Source organism: Eutrigla gurnardus (genome assembly GCF_963514095.1).
Source record: "Eutrigla gurnardus genome assembly, chromosome: 15".
Lineage (NCBI taxonomy): Eukaryota > Metazoa > Chordata > Actinopteri > Perciformes > Triglidae > Eutrigla > Eutrigla gurnardus.
Window position 1 is genome coordinate 13,229,489 of NC_139938.1, and position 13,511 is coordinate 13,242,999.

At 37.7% G+C, this 13,511-nt stretch overlaps 4 protein-coding genes across 4 annotated transcripts; all 4 read right to left on the reverse strand.

Annotated features, from left to right (window-relative positions):
• Positions 1 to 1,796: 1,796 nt before the first annotated feature.
• Positions 1,797 to 2,788, reverse strand: LOC311025325 (olfactory receptor 1-like; the record flags this gene model as incomplete). Its single annotated transcript, XM_084028174.1, has 1 exon — positions 1,797 to 2,788. Exon 1 carries the CDS (start codon positions 2,778 to 2,780, stop codon positions 1,797 to 1,799), a length of 984 nt encoding a protein of 327 aa, XP_083884300.1. The 5' UTR covers positions 2,781 to 2,788.
• A 2,720-nt stretch (positions 2,789 to 5,508) lies between these two features.
• LOC311025326 (olfactory receptor 1500-like) lies at positions 5,509 to 6,477 on the reverse strand (the record flags this gene model as incomplete). The annotated part of the gene is made up of 1 exon (XM_084028175.1): positions 5,509 to 6,477. One exon carries the CDS (start codon positions 6,475 to 6,477, stop codon positions 5,509 to 5,511), a length of 969 nt encoding a protein of 322 aa, XP_083884301.1.
• Positions 6,478 to 8,643: 2,166 nt separating this feature from the next.
• On the reverse strand, positions 8,644 to 9,627 carry LOC311025327 (olfactory receptor 1-like; the record flags this gene model as incomplete). Its single annotated transcript, XM_084028176.1, has 1 exon — positions 8,644 to 9,627. One exon carries the CDS (start codon positions 9,625 to 9,627, stop codon positions 8,644 to 8,646), a length of 984 nt encoding a protein of 327 aa, XP_083884302.1.
• A 2,711-nt stretch (positions 9,628 to 12,338) lies between these two features.
• Positions 12,339 to 13,307, reverse strand: LOC311025328 (olfactory receptor 1-like; the record flags this gene model as incomplete). The annotated part of the gene is made up of 1 exon (XM_084028177.1): positions 12,339 to 13,307. One exon carries the CDS (start codon positions 13,305 to 13,307, stop codon positions 12,339 to 12,341), a length of 969 nt encoding a protein of 322 aa, XP_083884303.1.
• Between the last annotated feature and the right edge of the window lie 204 nt (positions 13,308 to 13,511).

A 13,511-nucleotide genomic window follows, 5' to 3' on the forward strand; every position in this document is an offset into this window, starting at 1 on the left:
CTCTGCCAGGTGTCTCTGCAATCTAAGACTCACTTAACTCTTCCTAAAAACACACTTCATTTAAGCACAGCAGCAGAAACAAAATAAAACTCACCAAAACTGTATTGGTTATTTACTCTGATTAGCCCAGTTAGCTGTTAGCCAGACACACTGTCGGACTCCGACCACCTGCTAACAGATAACTAGCTCTACTTGCTAGGGCCTTTCAACATGCTTGTTTAGCTCACCCTTCGGTGCCAGATATGAGCTGCAGAAGACCTTATACTCTGGGAATCATATCATTTCTATATTAAATTATATTTTAGTTTATATTGGTATCTGTGATGGCCGCACCTGCAGCCGCATAGCTGACTTACCCCCCTGCACTTTCACACCTTAGTTTCCACTACAGTTAAATACTTCACTTTGTCTTCATTTGCTTTGCTTTGACCTTTTGACCTCATACACATCTCACACACAATTTGTTTATAATTATTGAAAGTGCATTAATTTATGTAGCAAACACATTTTGTTAACTTCTATACTGTCACACTTTGGTTTGTCTTTATTTTAGTTTATCATAAATTGTTCTAAGCTGTATTTATTTTGAGTTGCCCCTAAAGCAGAGCGGTACTATATAATCAGCCTGTGATGTTCCTGCCACATCAGGGTAGGGATTGTGATTTTTAGTTTAGAGATTCATTTTTATTTCTTTGGAATATTAGTTTGTTTTGGTGATGTTTGTTAAGCGTTTTTGGGGTAAGTAAATCCCTGTTTTTTTGCCTACTAGCTCTGTTTGGTTTTAATTAGTTATTTGATGCTACAAAAAAGGGGACGATGATGTGTCGACTGACAGCTGCTCCGAAGAAGTTGCTGAGTGGAAGGCTCTGAAATTGTACGATAGAGGAGATGTAATTTACTTTTTATGAACATGACAAGATCGTGTAATAGTCCATTTTTTCATATATGTAGTTAAAGAGATGTTGTGGCGTCGTTCAACCTGAACAGCTACGGTGGGCAGAACTTTGACACAGCGGGTCCAACCCCCCGATCACTGTGTAAACTCTGGCTCCACATCATGCACTTATGGTAAACAGACACGACGCTCCCTCTTTCTGCTCATGAACACAGATAAGATGTAAAAAAACTGCTTAAGTGGGGCTATTTTTGATATGTCATTTTTTTAATCATCAATAAAGAGAAAAAATGTTTAGCTCAAAACATCGTGCTCAAGTACAGACTTATAGATCATCCAACATAGCTACTACTTTTTTGTATACATGTGTATATGTAAATACAGTATATCCTGTATATAAAAATACACATACACACAAACGCACAGAGTAGACAGCATACTCCAACAAGGTGGCTCCAACTTCTTTGCTCAATTATTGATATAAAGAAGACAAACTTACATTTCTTTGTGAGGTTTTACTTTTAATCCAGATGTTACATCTGCTCACAAAATTATGTTACTTTGTAAAGAATAATTTCAGTCTAGGCTGTTTTTTTAATTCTATAATCCTCTTCTGAAATGAAAAAAAAAACAATACACAAAGAATAAAATAGACATTTTGCTTTCATACATTCCTATATAATAAACTCTCTTTGAAATCACTTCTTCAACACTTCTACAGTCCGACCTCAGTGGGCTCATACACTGTAACAGGAGTTTATTATTATTATTTAGTGATATCTTTAAAAAAGGACTGTTAAATCAATTCACAAACATCTCATGTTAAAAAGGAAAATTCTACCATTTACAATGGGAAATTTACAATAAATAAAACACAGATATGTATAGCACAGACAAATCGTCACATTGTGGTTAATGTCTTTATAGTTCTTTTACTTTTCCCTCTGATTCTTAATAACCTTTTAACCGATTCTTTGATTTCTTTTGTCTGCAGAACATAAATGATTGGGTTCAACATGGGAGGAAAGACAGAGGTCAGAGACAGGTTGATGATCCTGGCATTTGGATGTATATTTTCCATCAGGGTAAATGTGATCAACCCTGGGGTGAAATATATTGCCACCAATGACAGATGAGCTATGCATGTTTTAAAGGCTTTGAGTCCTTCTTGAACTGTTGCCACTTTAGCCAAAGTGCAGCCAATATACAGGTAACTTAACACGATAAAAATGAATGGAAGCCAAAATATGAGAACAGGGAAAAGACAACTGACGATATAATTGGGGAAGTGGTCATTGCATGCAAGCCGGTATATCTGGCCGTGGTCACAGAAATAGCTGTTGATAACCACGGATTTACAAAAGGAAAGTCTCGTGATGAGGCCAACTGCAATGAGTACAGCAATTACAACAAAGAGCCAGAAAGAGGTGATCAAAGACAACATGAACCTGAGAGTCACCTTGACTTGGTAGTGCAGAGGGAAGATGATGGCTATCAGCCTGTCATAGGCGAGTGCAACCAGATTAAACGACTGCATCGACAGACAGGTGTAGCAGAAAAAAAGGAATGTCAAGCAGTCGTTATAGGGGATGTAGCGATGGTTAAACAGAAAGATGTCAAGAAGCTTCGGCACCAGAGCAGAGTTACCAAACAGGTCGACAAATGCTAAATTAAAAACTGCAATATATTTTGCCGTTCTCAGGTTATGATCCAAGTATATTACGATCATTACAACTGTGTTTCCCAGCACTGAAACAATATAAACAAAAAAGAGAAAGACATAATAATACTTGATATTTGGGATACCAGACAAACCAGTTATTATGAAGTAAGCTGGATGCACAAATGTGATGTTTTTTCCAAGAGCTGAGTTGAAAAGGTCCATTCTAAAAAAAATGTTTCAGCTTTCACTGTCCCAAGCAGTGTTTGATGGAGAGAACAGCACGTCAGCACTGTGTTCTGTTAAACAGAGGTGAACACTTCTTTCTCGCTCTCTCTGTGATGGTGAAGCTCTGACGAGCTTTAACTGTTTTCAAGTCCTCTGTGTTTACGTCCAATGAAGTCAATGCCTGATCCCTGGAGTGTAGTCTATGCAAACATCAGAAAATATATACATTATATTAGCTGAACAAAACTCAGGCGAGTGGCAGGTTACTACATGAGAATAGCTGGTTAAGCCAGCCAACCTTAAGGTCCGTTCAGATCAATGATTTGCAACGAGACGAAACGGTTTTAGAATGTTGCAGAAAAATACGGAATTGTCAGAACGCTACTATATGAGCAACTCACTGAGAGGGCCTATATGTAGAGGATGTGGGACCAATGGATGATTCAAAACACAACATCTAAGCTCACTAAGAAACAACTACTAGTTCAGTGTCCACTGAAGTGTCCACTGAACTAGTCCACAATTAAATAAATAAATAAATGCAGAAGCGAGGCCGCGGTAGCCACCTGTCAATCATAAGGTAGCCACTTCCTAAAGCATATACGTCTTTCTTCTTGGGACCATCATATTAAAAATGGACATCATGCTGTATTAAAGACTTGAAACTAGCGATTGAGACCATAAACTCATGTTTCACAGTGATAAATAGATTGAGAAGTAGGGTCATTTTGTCATCGACTTCCATGCAATCAGACTTCTTTTGCAACCTTCTGTTGTTTAAGGCACTTCCACCCGGTATGGGCATGCATGTGTGTAATGTATGTTTTTATATCTAGACGGAAGCAACAGGGAAATAGCCTGGATAGAAATTGTTTTGCGGTATGTGTACTGGCATTACAGTAAAGCGTGTAACAATCACATCAGAATAAGAAACTGTATATTGCCAAATATGGTTGAACATACGAGAAATTTGAATGTTGTGACTGGTGTATAACAAACAAAGTACAACATAAAGACATTATAAAAATAGAAGTTAGTTATTTAAGTTTCTGTATTCAAAGTGTCCATATTTAAATTGCGCAGCTGTGCAGGGATGTAAAAATGATTGTCATGGGGATATAAGAGACTGAGTCAGTAGGGGTCCAAGGCCTTGTTGGTGAGGCTGACTCCTGGAAGTCAGGAAGAAAGTTTTGGTCTTGATACACATCCTGTCAGAGGGTAGTTACTCCAACAGTTTGTGTCCAGCGTGGGAGGGGCCATGAAGGAGTGCATGACAATCAGGAATGAGGCACATTCAGACTTTTAAAGGCTGTGAGGTGACATTGGATGTACAGACACCTACATAATCCTGGGACACTGAGGCTTTAAGATTATTCTTTCCTTTCCATATCCAGCAGATCTCGCTGTCCGTATTAAAATATACAAATTTACTATTTAAAATTACACTTTTTCTGCTGATTATTTATTTTATAGGTATATACAGTTAAAGTTTTTCATTTTTTTAAGAAAAGGCCATTCATAAAATCTATAAGGGCAGCATGTTGGGCTCATTTTTTACCATTATGTTGATTAATGTGCTAAGAAGAGTCACTGTGCATCGTTTACTTGTTGCATACAAATGTTCTGACATTCTCATCAGGTGGGTAATATAGTGCTTGTGGACTGAGCTTAGAACAATTAAAAGTTATTGCATTGCACTGTTTATTCACTTTCACGGTCACAAAATATAAAGTTTTGAAAGACACACATCAATCATATGTAGATATAAACAGGATACCAGATGCATTTAATGCAATGTATTTGGTCGGGTCCTTGAGTAAAGTGTGGCATCATGAACTACAGTAGACAACTCTTTCAGATCTTCTAAAAATGTATCTGCTTAATGATATCTTGTTGTATAATGCACACTGTGCTTTAAGATAATGGAGGTCATAAATAAGAGCAGTCTCAATCTGGGGTTCAGGACCCCCAAGTGTGGAGAAGACCATTTCTGGGGGCAGGAGAAATATAATAACCCTATTAAAAATAAACATATTTTAGACTGGGGTTTCACATTATATCACCTGTACCAGTAATATAATTTGCCTCGGAGTCGAATTTTAATGATTGTGTTTGTGAGAGTAAAAGTGTGCATGTATATGAGTTGCTGACGGGGGGATTTTCAGCGGATCAGGGGGAAAGACAACAAATCTGTGCTTGCTGTTCAAACAAAACTGAGGATGTTGCAAACATCAATCTGATTAAGATAGAAACTGAAAAAGGTTGAGACCCACTGAATGAGAGAATAAGAAGACCTTCATGCCCTCTTGTGGGTTTGTCTGTACATTACATGCGGCACCATAATGTATACTCAGTTGTTAATCAGGTGACCTACTATGGTTTGTCATAAAACTTTATTATCACTTGTTTATGAGCTCAGTTCAGGAGTATGTGTTAAATAATGTGTAATTTCCACCTTTTCAAAACTGATGTAAACAAAATGACGTACTGCATATTTGTCCCAAATAATTGTCATAATAAACAGTGTACAGTCACATACTGACATTCCTGATTACATTTTGAATGGGAGATCATTTTATTGTTTTGCTGCTGTAGTTTTATACATAGCAAAGAACTGTAAAGAACAAATAATTAGGTGATAACCTTCGTAAAAATGATAAGTGTTTATAAGAGTTTAGCAGATTGAAACAACCCTCAATGTTTCATTGTAGCAATGATTAAGAGATCACCATTTTTTTACCCAAATTCTTTTGAAAAGTGCTTTGATAGAGGTCAGAACTTCTTCCGTCTTAAAAGAGTATATAATAGGATTGAGCAAAGCTGGTATGGTGTGTGTCAAAGTGGTGTTCATGATCCTGGAATTAAGATTAATGAAGGTGGCTACTGATGCTATGTTGGTGCCAAAAATTGGTAGGAAGAAAATAGCCACGAGAATCAGGTGAGAAGTACAAGTTTTAGATGCTTTGAGCCGTTCCTCTCCTGATGCAATCCTGATCAGCGCTATGGAAATGCAAACATATGTGAATGCGATCAGTACAAAAGGAATGCAGATGATTGAAAAGAAAGCAACATATGCCATTATGTTATTTAAAGATGAGTCATTACAGGCTAGACGATATACTGGCGCATGATCACAGAAAATGCTCTTTACCACCAAAGACCTACAGAAGGAGAGGCGATCAATGGCATCAACGGTAAATGTTATTAGACTAAATAATAAAGCCCACACACACATCAGCACTGCAGCAATAACTGGTTTAGTCACGATGCTATGGTACCTTAAAGGGAAGCAGATTGCTATAAATCTGTCATATGCCATCGTGACAAGTGTCCAGGACTGAACACTCACAAAGAAAAGAACAAAGAACATATAAGTTAAGCAAGCCTCGTAGGTAATGTATCTCCTCTCAAACAAGAATGTGTCCAAGACCTTTGGGATGAGAGCAGTGCTCCCACACAAGTCTGTCAGAGCCAGGTTAAAGACGATCATGTATTTAGGAGTGTGGAGAGTCTTGACCAGGTAAATGACTAAGAGAAGGAGCCCATTCCCAAGAACGGTCACGATGTAGACAAAACACAGGAAGACGTAGAAATACTTAACATTAGAGATGTTGGAAAACCCACTGAGATAGAATTTGTCAGGGCGAAAAAATGTGGCATTCAAAGTGGTCACGGCTTCCTCTTCTGGGGTCATTATGAATACCTGTTTCCCTAAATACACAAAGAAATGACATGGTAAAATATATATATGTGTGTATATATATATATATATATATATATATATATATATGACATGGTTGATGGATGGAACTCATTATGACTAAACTCACCTGAGACAGCATCAAGTGTGCAGTGGACTAAGGCGACTTGTACCTGACATTTATAGCTCACTGCTCATGTTGTGAGACATGCAGATGGCAGTATCACATGTTCATTCAACGTGTCTCATGGGTGATGTCATAGATGTGCTGGTGCAATCGTCTCAGTCAACTTATGTCACCGCGGTGATGAATTATCGGTTTAGGGCGCAATCCGTGATTTAAATGTAGAAACAGGATACGTTGAGATCTCTGCCAGGTGTCTCTGCAATCTAAGACTCACTTAACTCTTCCTAAAAACACACTTCATTTAAGCACAGCAGCAGAAAGAAAATAAAACTCACCAAAACTGTATTGGTTATTTACTCTGATTAGCCCAGTTAGCTGTTAGCCAGACACACTGTCGGACTCGGACCACCTGCTAACAGATAACTAGCTCTACTTGCCTTTCAACATGCTTGTTTAGCTCACCCTTCGGTGCCAGATATGAGCTGCAGAAGACCTTATACTCTGGGAATCATATCATTTCTATATTAAATTACATTTTAGTTTATATTGGTATCTGTGATGGCCGCACCTGCAGCCGCATAGCTGACTTACCCCCCTGCACTTTCACACCTTAGTTTCCACTACAGTTTAATACTTCACTTTGTCTTCATTTGCTTTGCTTTGACCTTTTGACCTCATACACATCTCACACACAGTTTGTTTATAATTATTGAAAGTGCATTAATTTATAGCTGTAGCAAACACATTTTGTTAACTTCTATACTGTCACACTTTGGTTTGTCTTTAGTTTAGTTTATCATAAATTGTTCTAAGCTGTATTTATTTTGAGTTGCCCCTAAAGCAGAGCGGTACTATATAATCAGCCTGTGATGTTCCTGCCACATCAGGGTAGGGATTGTGATTTTTAGTTTAGAGATTCATTTTTATTTCTTTAGAATATTAGTTTGTTTTGGTGATGTTTGTTAAGCGTTTTTGGGGTAAGTAAATCCCTGTTTTTTTGCCTACTAGCTCTGTTTGGTTTTAATTAGTTATTTGATGCTACAAAAAAGGGGACGATGATGTGTCGATTGACAGCTGCTCCGAAGAAGTTGCTGAGTGGAAGGCTCTGAAATTGTACGATAGAGGAGATGTAATTTACTTTTTATGAACATGACAAGATCGTGTAATAGTCCATTTTTTCATATATGTAGTTAAAGAGATGTTGTGGCGTCGTTCAACCTGAACAGCTACGGTGGGCAGAACTTTGACACAGCGGGTCCAACCCCCCGATCACTGTGTAAACTCTGGCTCCACATCATGCACTTATGGTAAACAGACACGTCGCTCCCTCTTTCTGCTCATAAACAGATAAGATGTAAAAAACTGCTTAAGTGGGGCTATTTTTGATATGTCATTTTTTTAATCATCAATAAAGAGAAAAATTGTTTAGCTCAAAACATCGTGCTCAAGTACAGACTTATAGATCATCCAACATAGCTACTACTTTTTTGTATACATGTGTATATGTAAATACAGTATATCCTGTATATAAAAATACACATACACACAAACGCACAGAGTAGACAGCATACTCCAACAAGGTGGCTCCAACTTCTTTGCTCAATTATTGATATAAAGAAGACAAACTTACATTTCTTTCTGAGGTTTTACTTTTAATCCAGATGTTACATCTGCTCACAAAATTATGTTACTTTGTAAAGAATAATTTCAGTCTAGGCTGTTTTTTTAATTCTATAATCCTCTTCTGAAATGAAAAAAAAAAACAATACACAAAGAATAAAATAGACATTTTGCTTTCATACATTCCTATATAATAAACTCTCTTTGAAATCACTTCTTCAACACTTCTACAGTCCGACCTCAGTGGGCTCATACACTGTAACAGGAGTTTATTATTATTATTTAGTGATATATTTAAAAAAGGACTGTTAAATCAATTCACAAACATCTCATGTTAAAAAGGAAAATTCTACCATTTACAATGGGAAATTTACAATAAATAAAACACAGATATGTATAGCACAGACAAATCGTCACATTGTGGTTAATGTCTTTATAGTTCTTTTACTTTTCCCTCTGATTCTTAATAACCTTTTAACCGATTCTTTGATTTCTTTTGTCTGCAGAACATAAATGATTGGGTTCAACATGGGAGGAAAGACAGAGGTCAGAGACAGGTTGATGATCCTGGCATTTGGATGTATATTTTCCATCAGGGTAAATGTGATCAACACTGGGGTAAAATATATTGCCACCAATGACAGATGAGCTATGCATGTTTTAAAGGCTTTGAGTCCTTCTTGAACTGTTGCCACTTTAGCCAAAGTGCAGCCAATATACAGGTAACTTAACACGATAAAAATGAATGGAAGCCAAAATATAAGAACAGGGAAAAGACAACTGACGATATAATTGGGGAAGTGGTCATTGCATGCAAGCCGGTATATCTGGCCGTGGTCACAGAAATAGCTGTTGATAACCACGGATTTACAAAAGGAAAGTCTCGTGATGAGGCCAACTGCAATGAGAACAGCAATTACAACAAAGAGCCAGAAAGAGGCGATCAAAGACAACATGAACCTGAGAGTCACCTTGACTTGGTAGTGCAGAGGGAAGATGATGGCTATCAGCCTGTCATAGGACAGTGCAACCAGATTAAACGACTGCATCGACAGACAGGTGTAGCAGAAAAAAAGGAATGTCAGGCAGTCGTTATAGGGGATGTAGCGATGGTTAAACAGGAAGATGTCAAGAAGCTTCGGCACCAGAGCAGAGTTACCAAACAGGTCGACAAATGCTAAATTAAAAACTGCAATATATTTTGCCGTCCTCAGGTTATGATCCAAGTATATTACGATCATTACAACTGTGTTTCCCAGCACTGAAACAATATAAACAAAAAAGAGAAAGACATAATAATACTTGATATTTAGGATACCAGACAAACCAGTTATTATGAAGTAAGCTGGATGCACAAATGTGATGTTTTTTCCAAGAGCTGAGTTGAAAAGGTCCATTCTAAAAAAAACTGTTCAGCTTTCACTGTCCCAAGCAGTGTTTGATGGAGAGAACAGCACGTCAGCACTGTGTTCTGTTAAACAGAGGTGAACACTTCTTTCTCGCTCTCTCTGTGATGGTGAAGCTCTGACGAGCTTTAACTGTTTTGAAGTCCTCTGTGTTTACGTCCAATGAAGTCAATGCCTGATCCCTGGAGTGTAGTCTATGCAAACATCAGAAAATATATATATTATATTAGCTGAACAAAACTCAGGCGAGTGGCAGGTTACTACAGGAGAATAGCTGGTTAAGCCAGCCAACCTTAAGGTCCGTTCAGATCAATGATTTGCAACGAGACGAAACGGTTTTAGAATGTTGCAGAAAAATACGGAATTGTCAGAATGCTACTATATGAGCAACTCACTGAGAGGGCCTATATGTAGAGGATGTGGGACCAATGGATGATTCAAAACACAACATCTAAGCTCACTAAGAAACAACTGAAGTGTCCACTGAACTAGTCCACAATTAAATAAATAAATAAATGCAGAAGCGAGGCCGCGGTAGCCACCTGTCAATCATAAGGTAGCCACTTCCTAAAGCATATACGTCTTTTTTCTTGGGACCATCATATTAAAAATGGACATCATGCTGTATTAAAGACTTGAAACTAGCGATTGAGACCATAAACTCATGTTTCACAGTGATAAATAGATTGAGAAGTAGGGTCATTTTCTCATCGACTTCCATGCAATCCGACTTCTTTTGCAACCTTCTGTTGTTTAAGGCACTTCCACCCGGTATGGGCATGCATGTGTGTAATGTATGTTTTTATATCTAGACGGAAGCAACAGGGAAATAGCCTGGATAGAAATTGTTTTGCGGTATGTGTACTGGCATTACAGTAAAGCGTGTAACAATCACATCAGAATAAGAAACTGTATATTGCCAAATATGGTTGAACATACGAGAAATTTGACGTTGTGATTGGTGTATAACAAACAAAGTACAACATAAAGACATTATAAAAATAGAAGTTAGTTATTTAAGTTTCTGTATTCAAAGTGTCCATATTTAAATTGCACAGCTGTGCAGGGATGTAAAAATGATTGTCATGGGGATATAAGAGACTGAGTCAGTAGAGGTCCAAGGCCTTGTTGGTGAGGCCGACTCCTGGAAGTCAGAAGGAAAGTTTTGGTCTTGATACACATCCTGTCAGAGGGTATTTACTCCAACAGTTTGTGTCCAGCGTGGGAGGGGCCATGAAGGAGTGCATGACAATCAGGAATGAGGCACATTCAGACTTTTAAAGGCTGTAAGGTGACATTGGATGTACACACACCTACATAATCCTGGGACACTGAGGCTTTATTCTTTCCTTTCCATATCCAGCAGATCTCACTGTCCATATTAAAATATGCAAATTTACTATTTAAAATTACACTTATTCTGCTGATTAATTATTTTATAGGTATATACAGTTAAAGTTTTTCATTTTTTTAAGAAAAGGCCATTCATAAAATCTATAAGGGCAGCATGTTGGGCTCATTTTTTACCATTATGTTGATTAATGTGCTAAGAAGAGTCACTGTGCATCGTTTATTTATTGCATACAAATGTTCTGACATTCTCATCAGGTGGGTAATATAGTGCTTGTGGACTGAGCTTAGAACAATTAAAAGTTATTGCATTGCACGGTTTATTCACTTTCACGGTCACCAAATATAAAGTTTTGAAAGACACACATTAATCATATGTAGATACAAACAGGATACCAGATGCATTTAATGCAATGTATTTGGTCGGGTCCTTGAGAAAAGTGTGGCATCATGAACTACAGTAGACAACTCTTTCAGATCTTCTAAAAATGTATCTGCTTAATGATATCTTGTTGTATAATGCACACTGTGCTTTAAGATAATGGAGGTCATAAATAAGAGCAGTCTCAATCTGGGGTTCAGGAACCCCAAGTGTGGGGAAGACCATTTCTGGGGGCAGGCGAAATATAATAACCCTATTAAAAATAAACATATTTTAGACTGGGGAATGGTTTTCACTTTATATCACCTGTACCAGTAATATAATTTGCCACGGAGTCGAATTTTAATGATTGTGTTTGTGAGAGTAAAAGTATGCATGCATATGAGTTGCTGACGGGGGGATTTTCAGCGGATCAGGGGGAGAGACATCGCCCCTGTGCTTGCCGTTCAAACAAAACTGAGGATGTTGCAAACATCAATCTGATTATTATGGAGATAGAAACTGAAAAAGGTTGAGACCCACTGAATGAGAGAATATGAAGACCTGCGTGCCCTCTTGTGGGTTTGTCTGTACATTACATGCGGCACCATTATTTATACTCAGTTGTTAATCAGGTGACCTACTATGGTTTGTCATAAAGCTTTATTATCACTTGTTTATGAGCTCAGTTCAGGAGTATGTGTTACATGATGTGTCATTTCCAATCTTTTCAAAACTGATGTAAACAAAACGACATACTGCATATTTGTCCCAAATAATTGTCATAATAAACAGTGTACAGTCACATACTGAAATTCCTGATTACATTTTGAATGGGAGATCATTTTACTGTTTTGCTGCTGTAGTTTTATACATAGCAAAGAACTGTAAAGAACAAATAATTAGGTGATAACCTTCCTAAAAATGATAGTGTTTATAAGAGTTTAGCAGATTGAAACAGCAATGTTTCATTGTAGCAATGATTAAGAGATCACCATTTTTTGATCCAAATTCTTTTGAAAAGTGCTTTGATAGAGGTCAGAACTTCTTCCGTCTTAAAAGAGTATATAATAGGATTGAGCAAAGCTGGTATGGTGTGTGTCAAAGTGGTGTTCATGATCCTGGAATTAAGATTAATGTAGGTGGCTACTGATGCTATGTTGGTGCCAAAAATTGGTAGGAAGAAAATAGCCACGAGAATCAGGTGAGAAGTACAAGTTTTAGATGCTTTGAGTCGTTCCTCTCCTGATGCAATCCTGATCAACGCTATGGAAATGCAAACATATGTGAATGCGATCAGTACAAAAGGAATGCAGATGATTGAAAAGAAAGCAACATATGCCATTATGTTATTTAAAGATGAGTCATTACAGGCTAGACGATATACTGGCGCATGATCACAGAAAATGCTCTTTACCACCAAAGACCTACAGAAGGAGAGGCGATCAATAGCATCAACGGTAAATGTTATTAGACTAAATAATAAAGCCCACACACACATCAGCACTGCAGCAATAACTGGTTTAGTCACGATGCTATGGTACCTTAAAGGGAAGCAGATTGCTATAAATCTGTCATATGCCATCGTGACAAGTGTCCAGGACTGAACACTCACAAAGAAAAGAACAAAGAACATATAAGTTAAGCAAGCCTCGTAGGTAATGTATCTCCTCTCAAACAAGAATGTGTCCAAGACCTTTGGGATGAGAGCAGTGCTCCCACACAAGTCTGTCAGAGCCAGGTTAAAGACGATCATGTATTTAGGAGTGTGGAGAGTCTTGACCAGGTAAATGACTAAGAGAAGGAGCCCATTCCCAAGAACGGTCACGATGTAGACAAAACACAGGAAGACGTAGAAATACTTAACATTAGAGATGTTGGAAAACCCACTGAGATAGAATTTGTCAGGGCGAAAAAATGTGGCATTCAAAGTGGTCACGGCTTCCTCTTCTGGGGTCATTATGAATACCTGTTTCCCTAAATACACAAAGAAATGACATGGTAAAATATATATATGTGTATATATATATATATATATATATATATATATATATAGACATGGTTGATGGATGGAACTCATTATGACTAAACTCACCTGAGACAGCATCAAGTGTGCAGTGGACTAAGGCGGCTTGTACCTGACATTTATAGCTCACTGCTCATG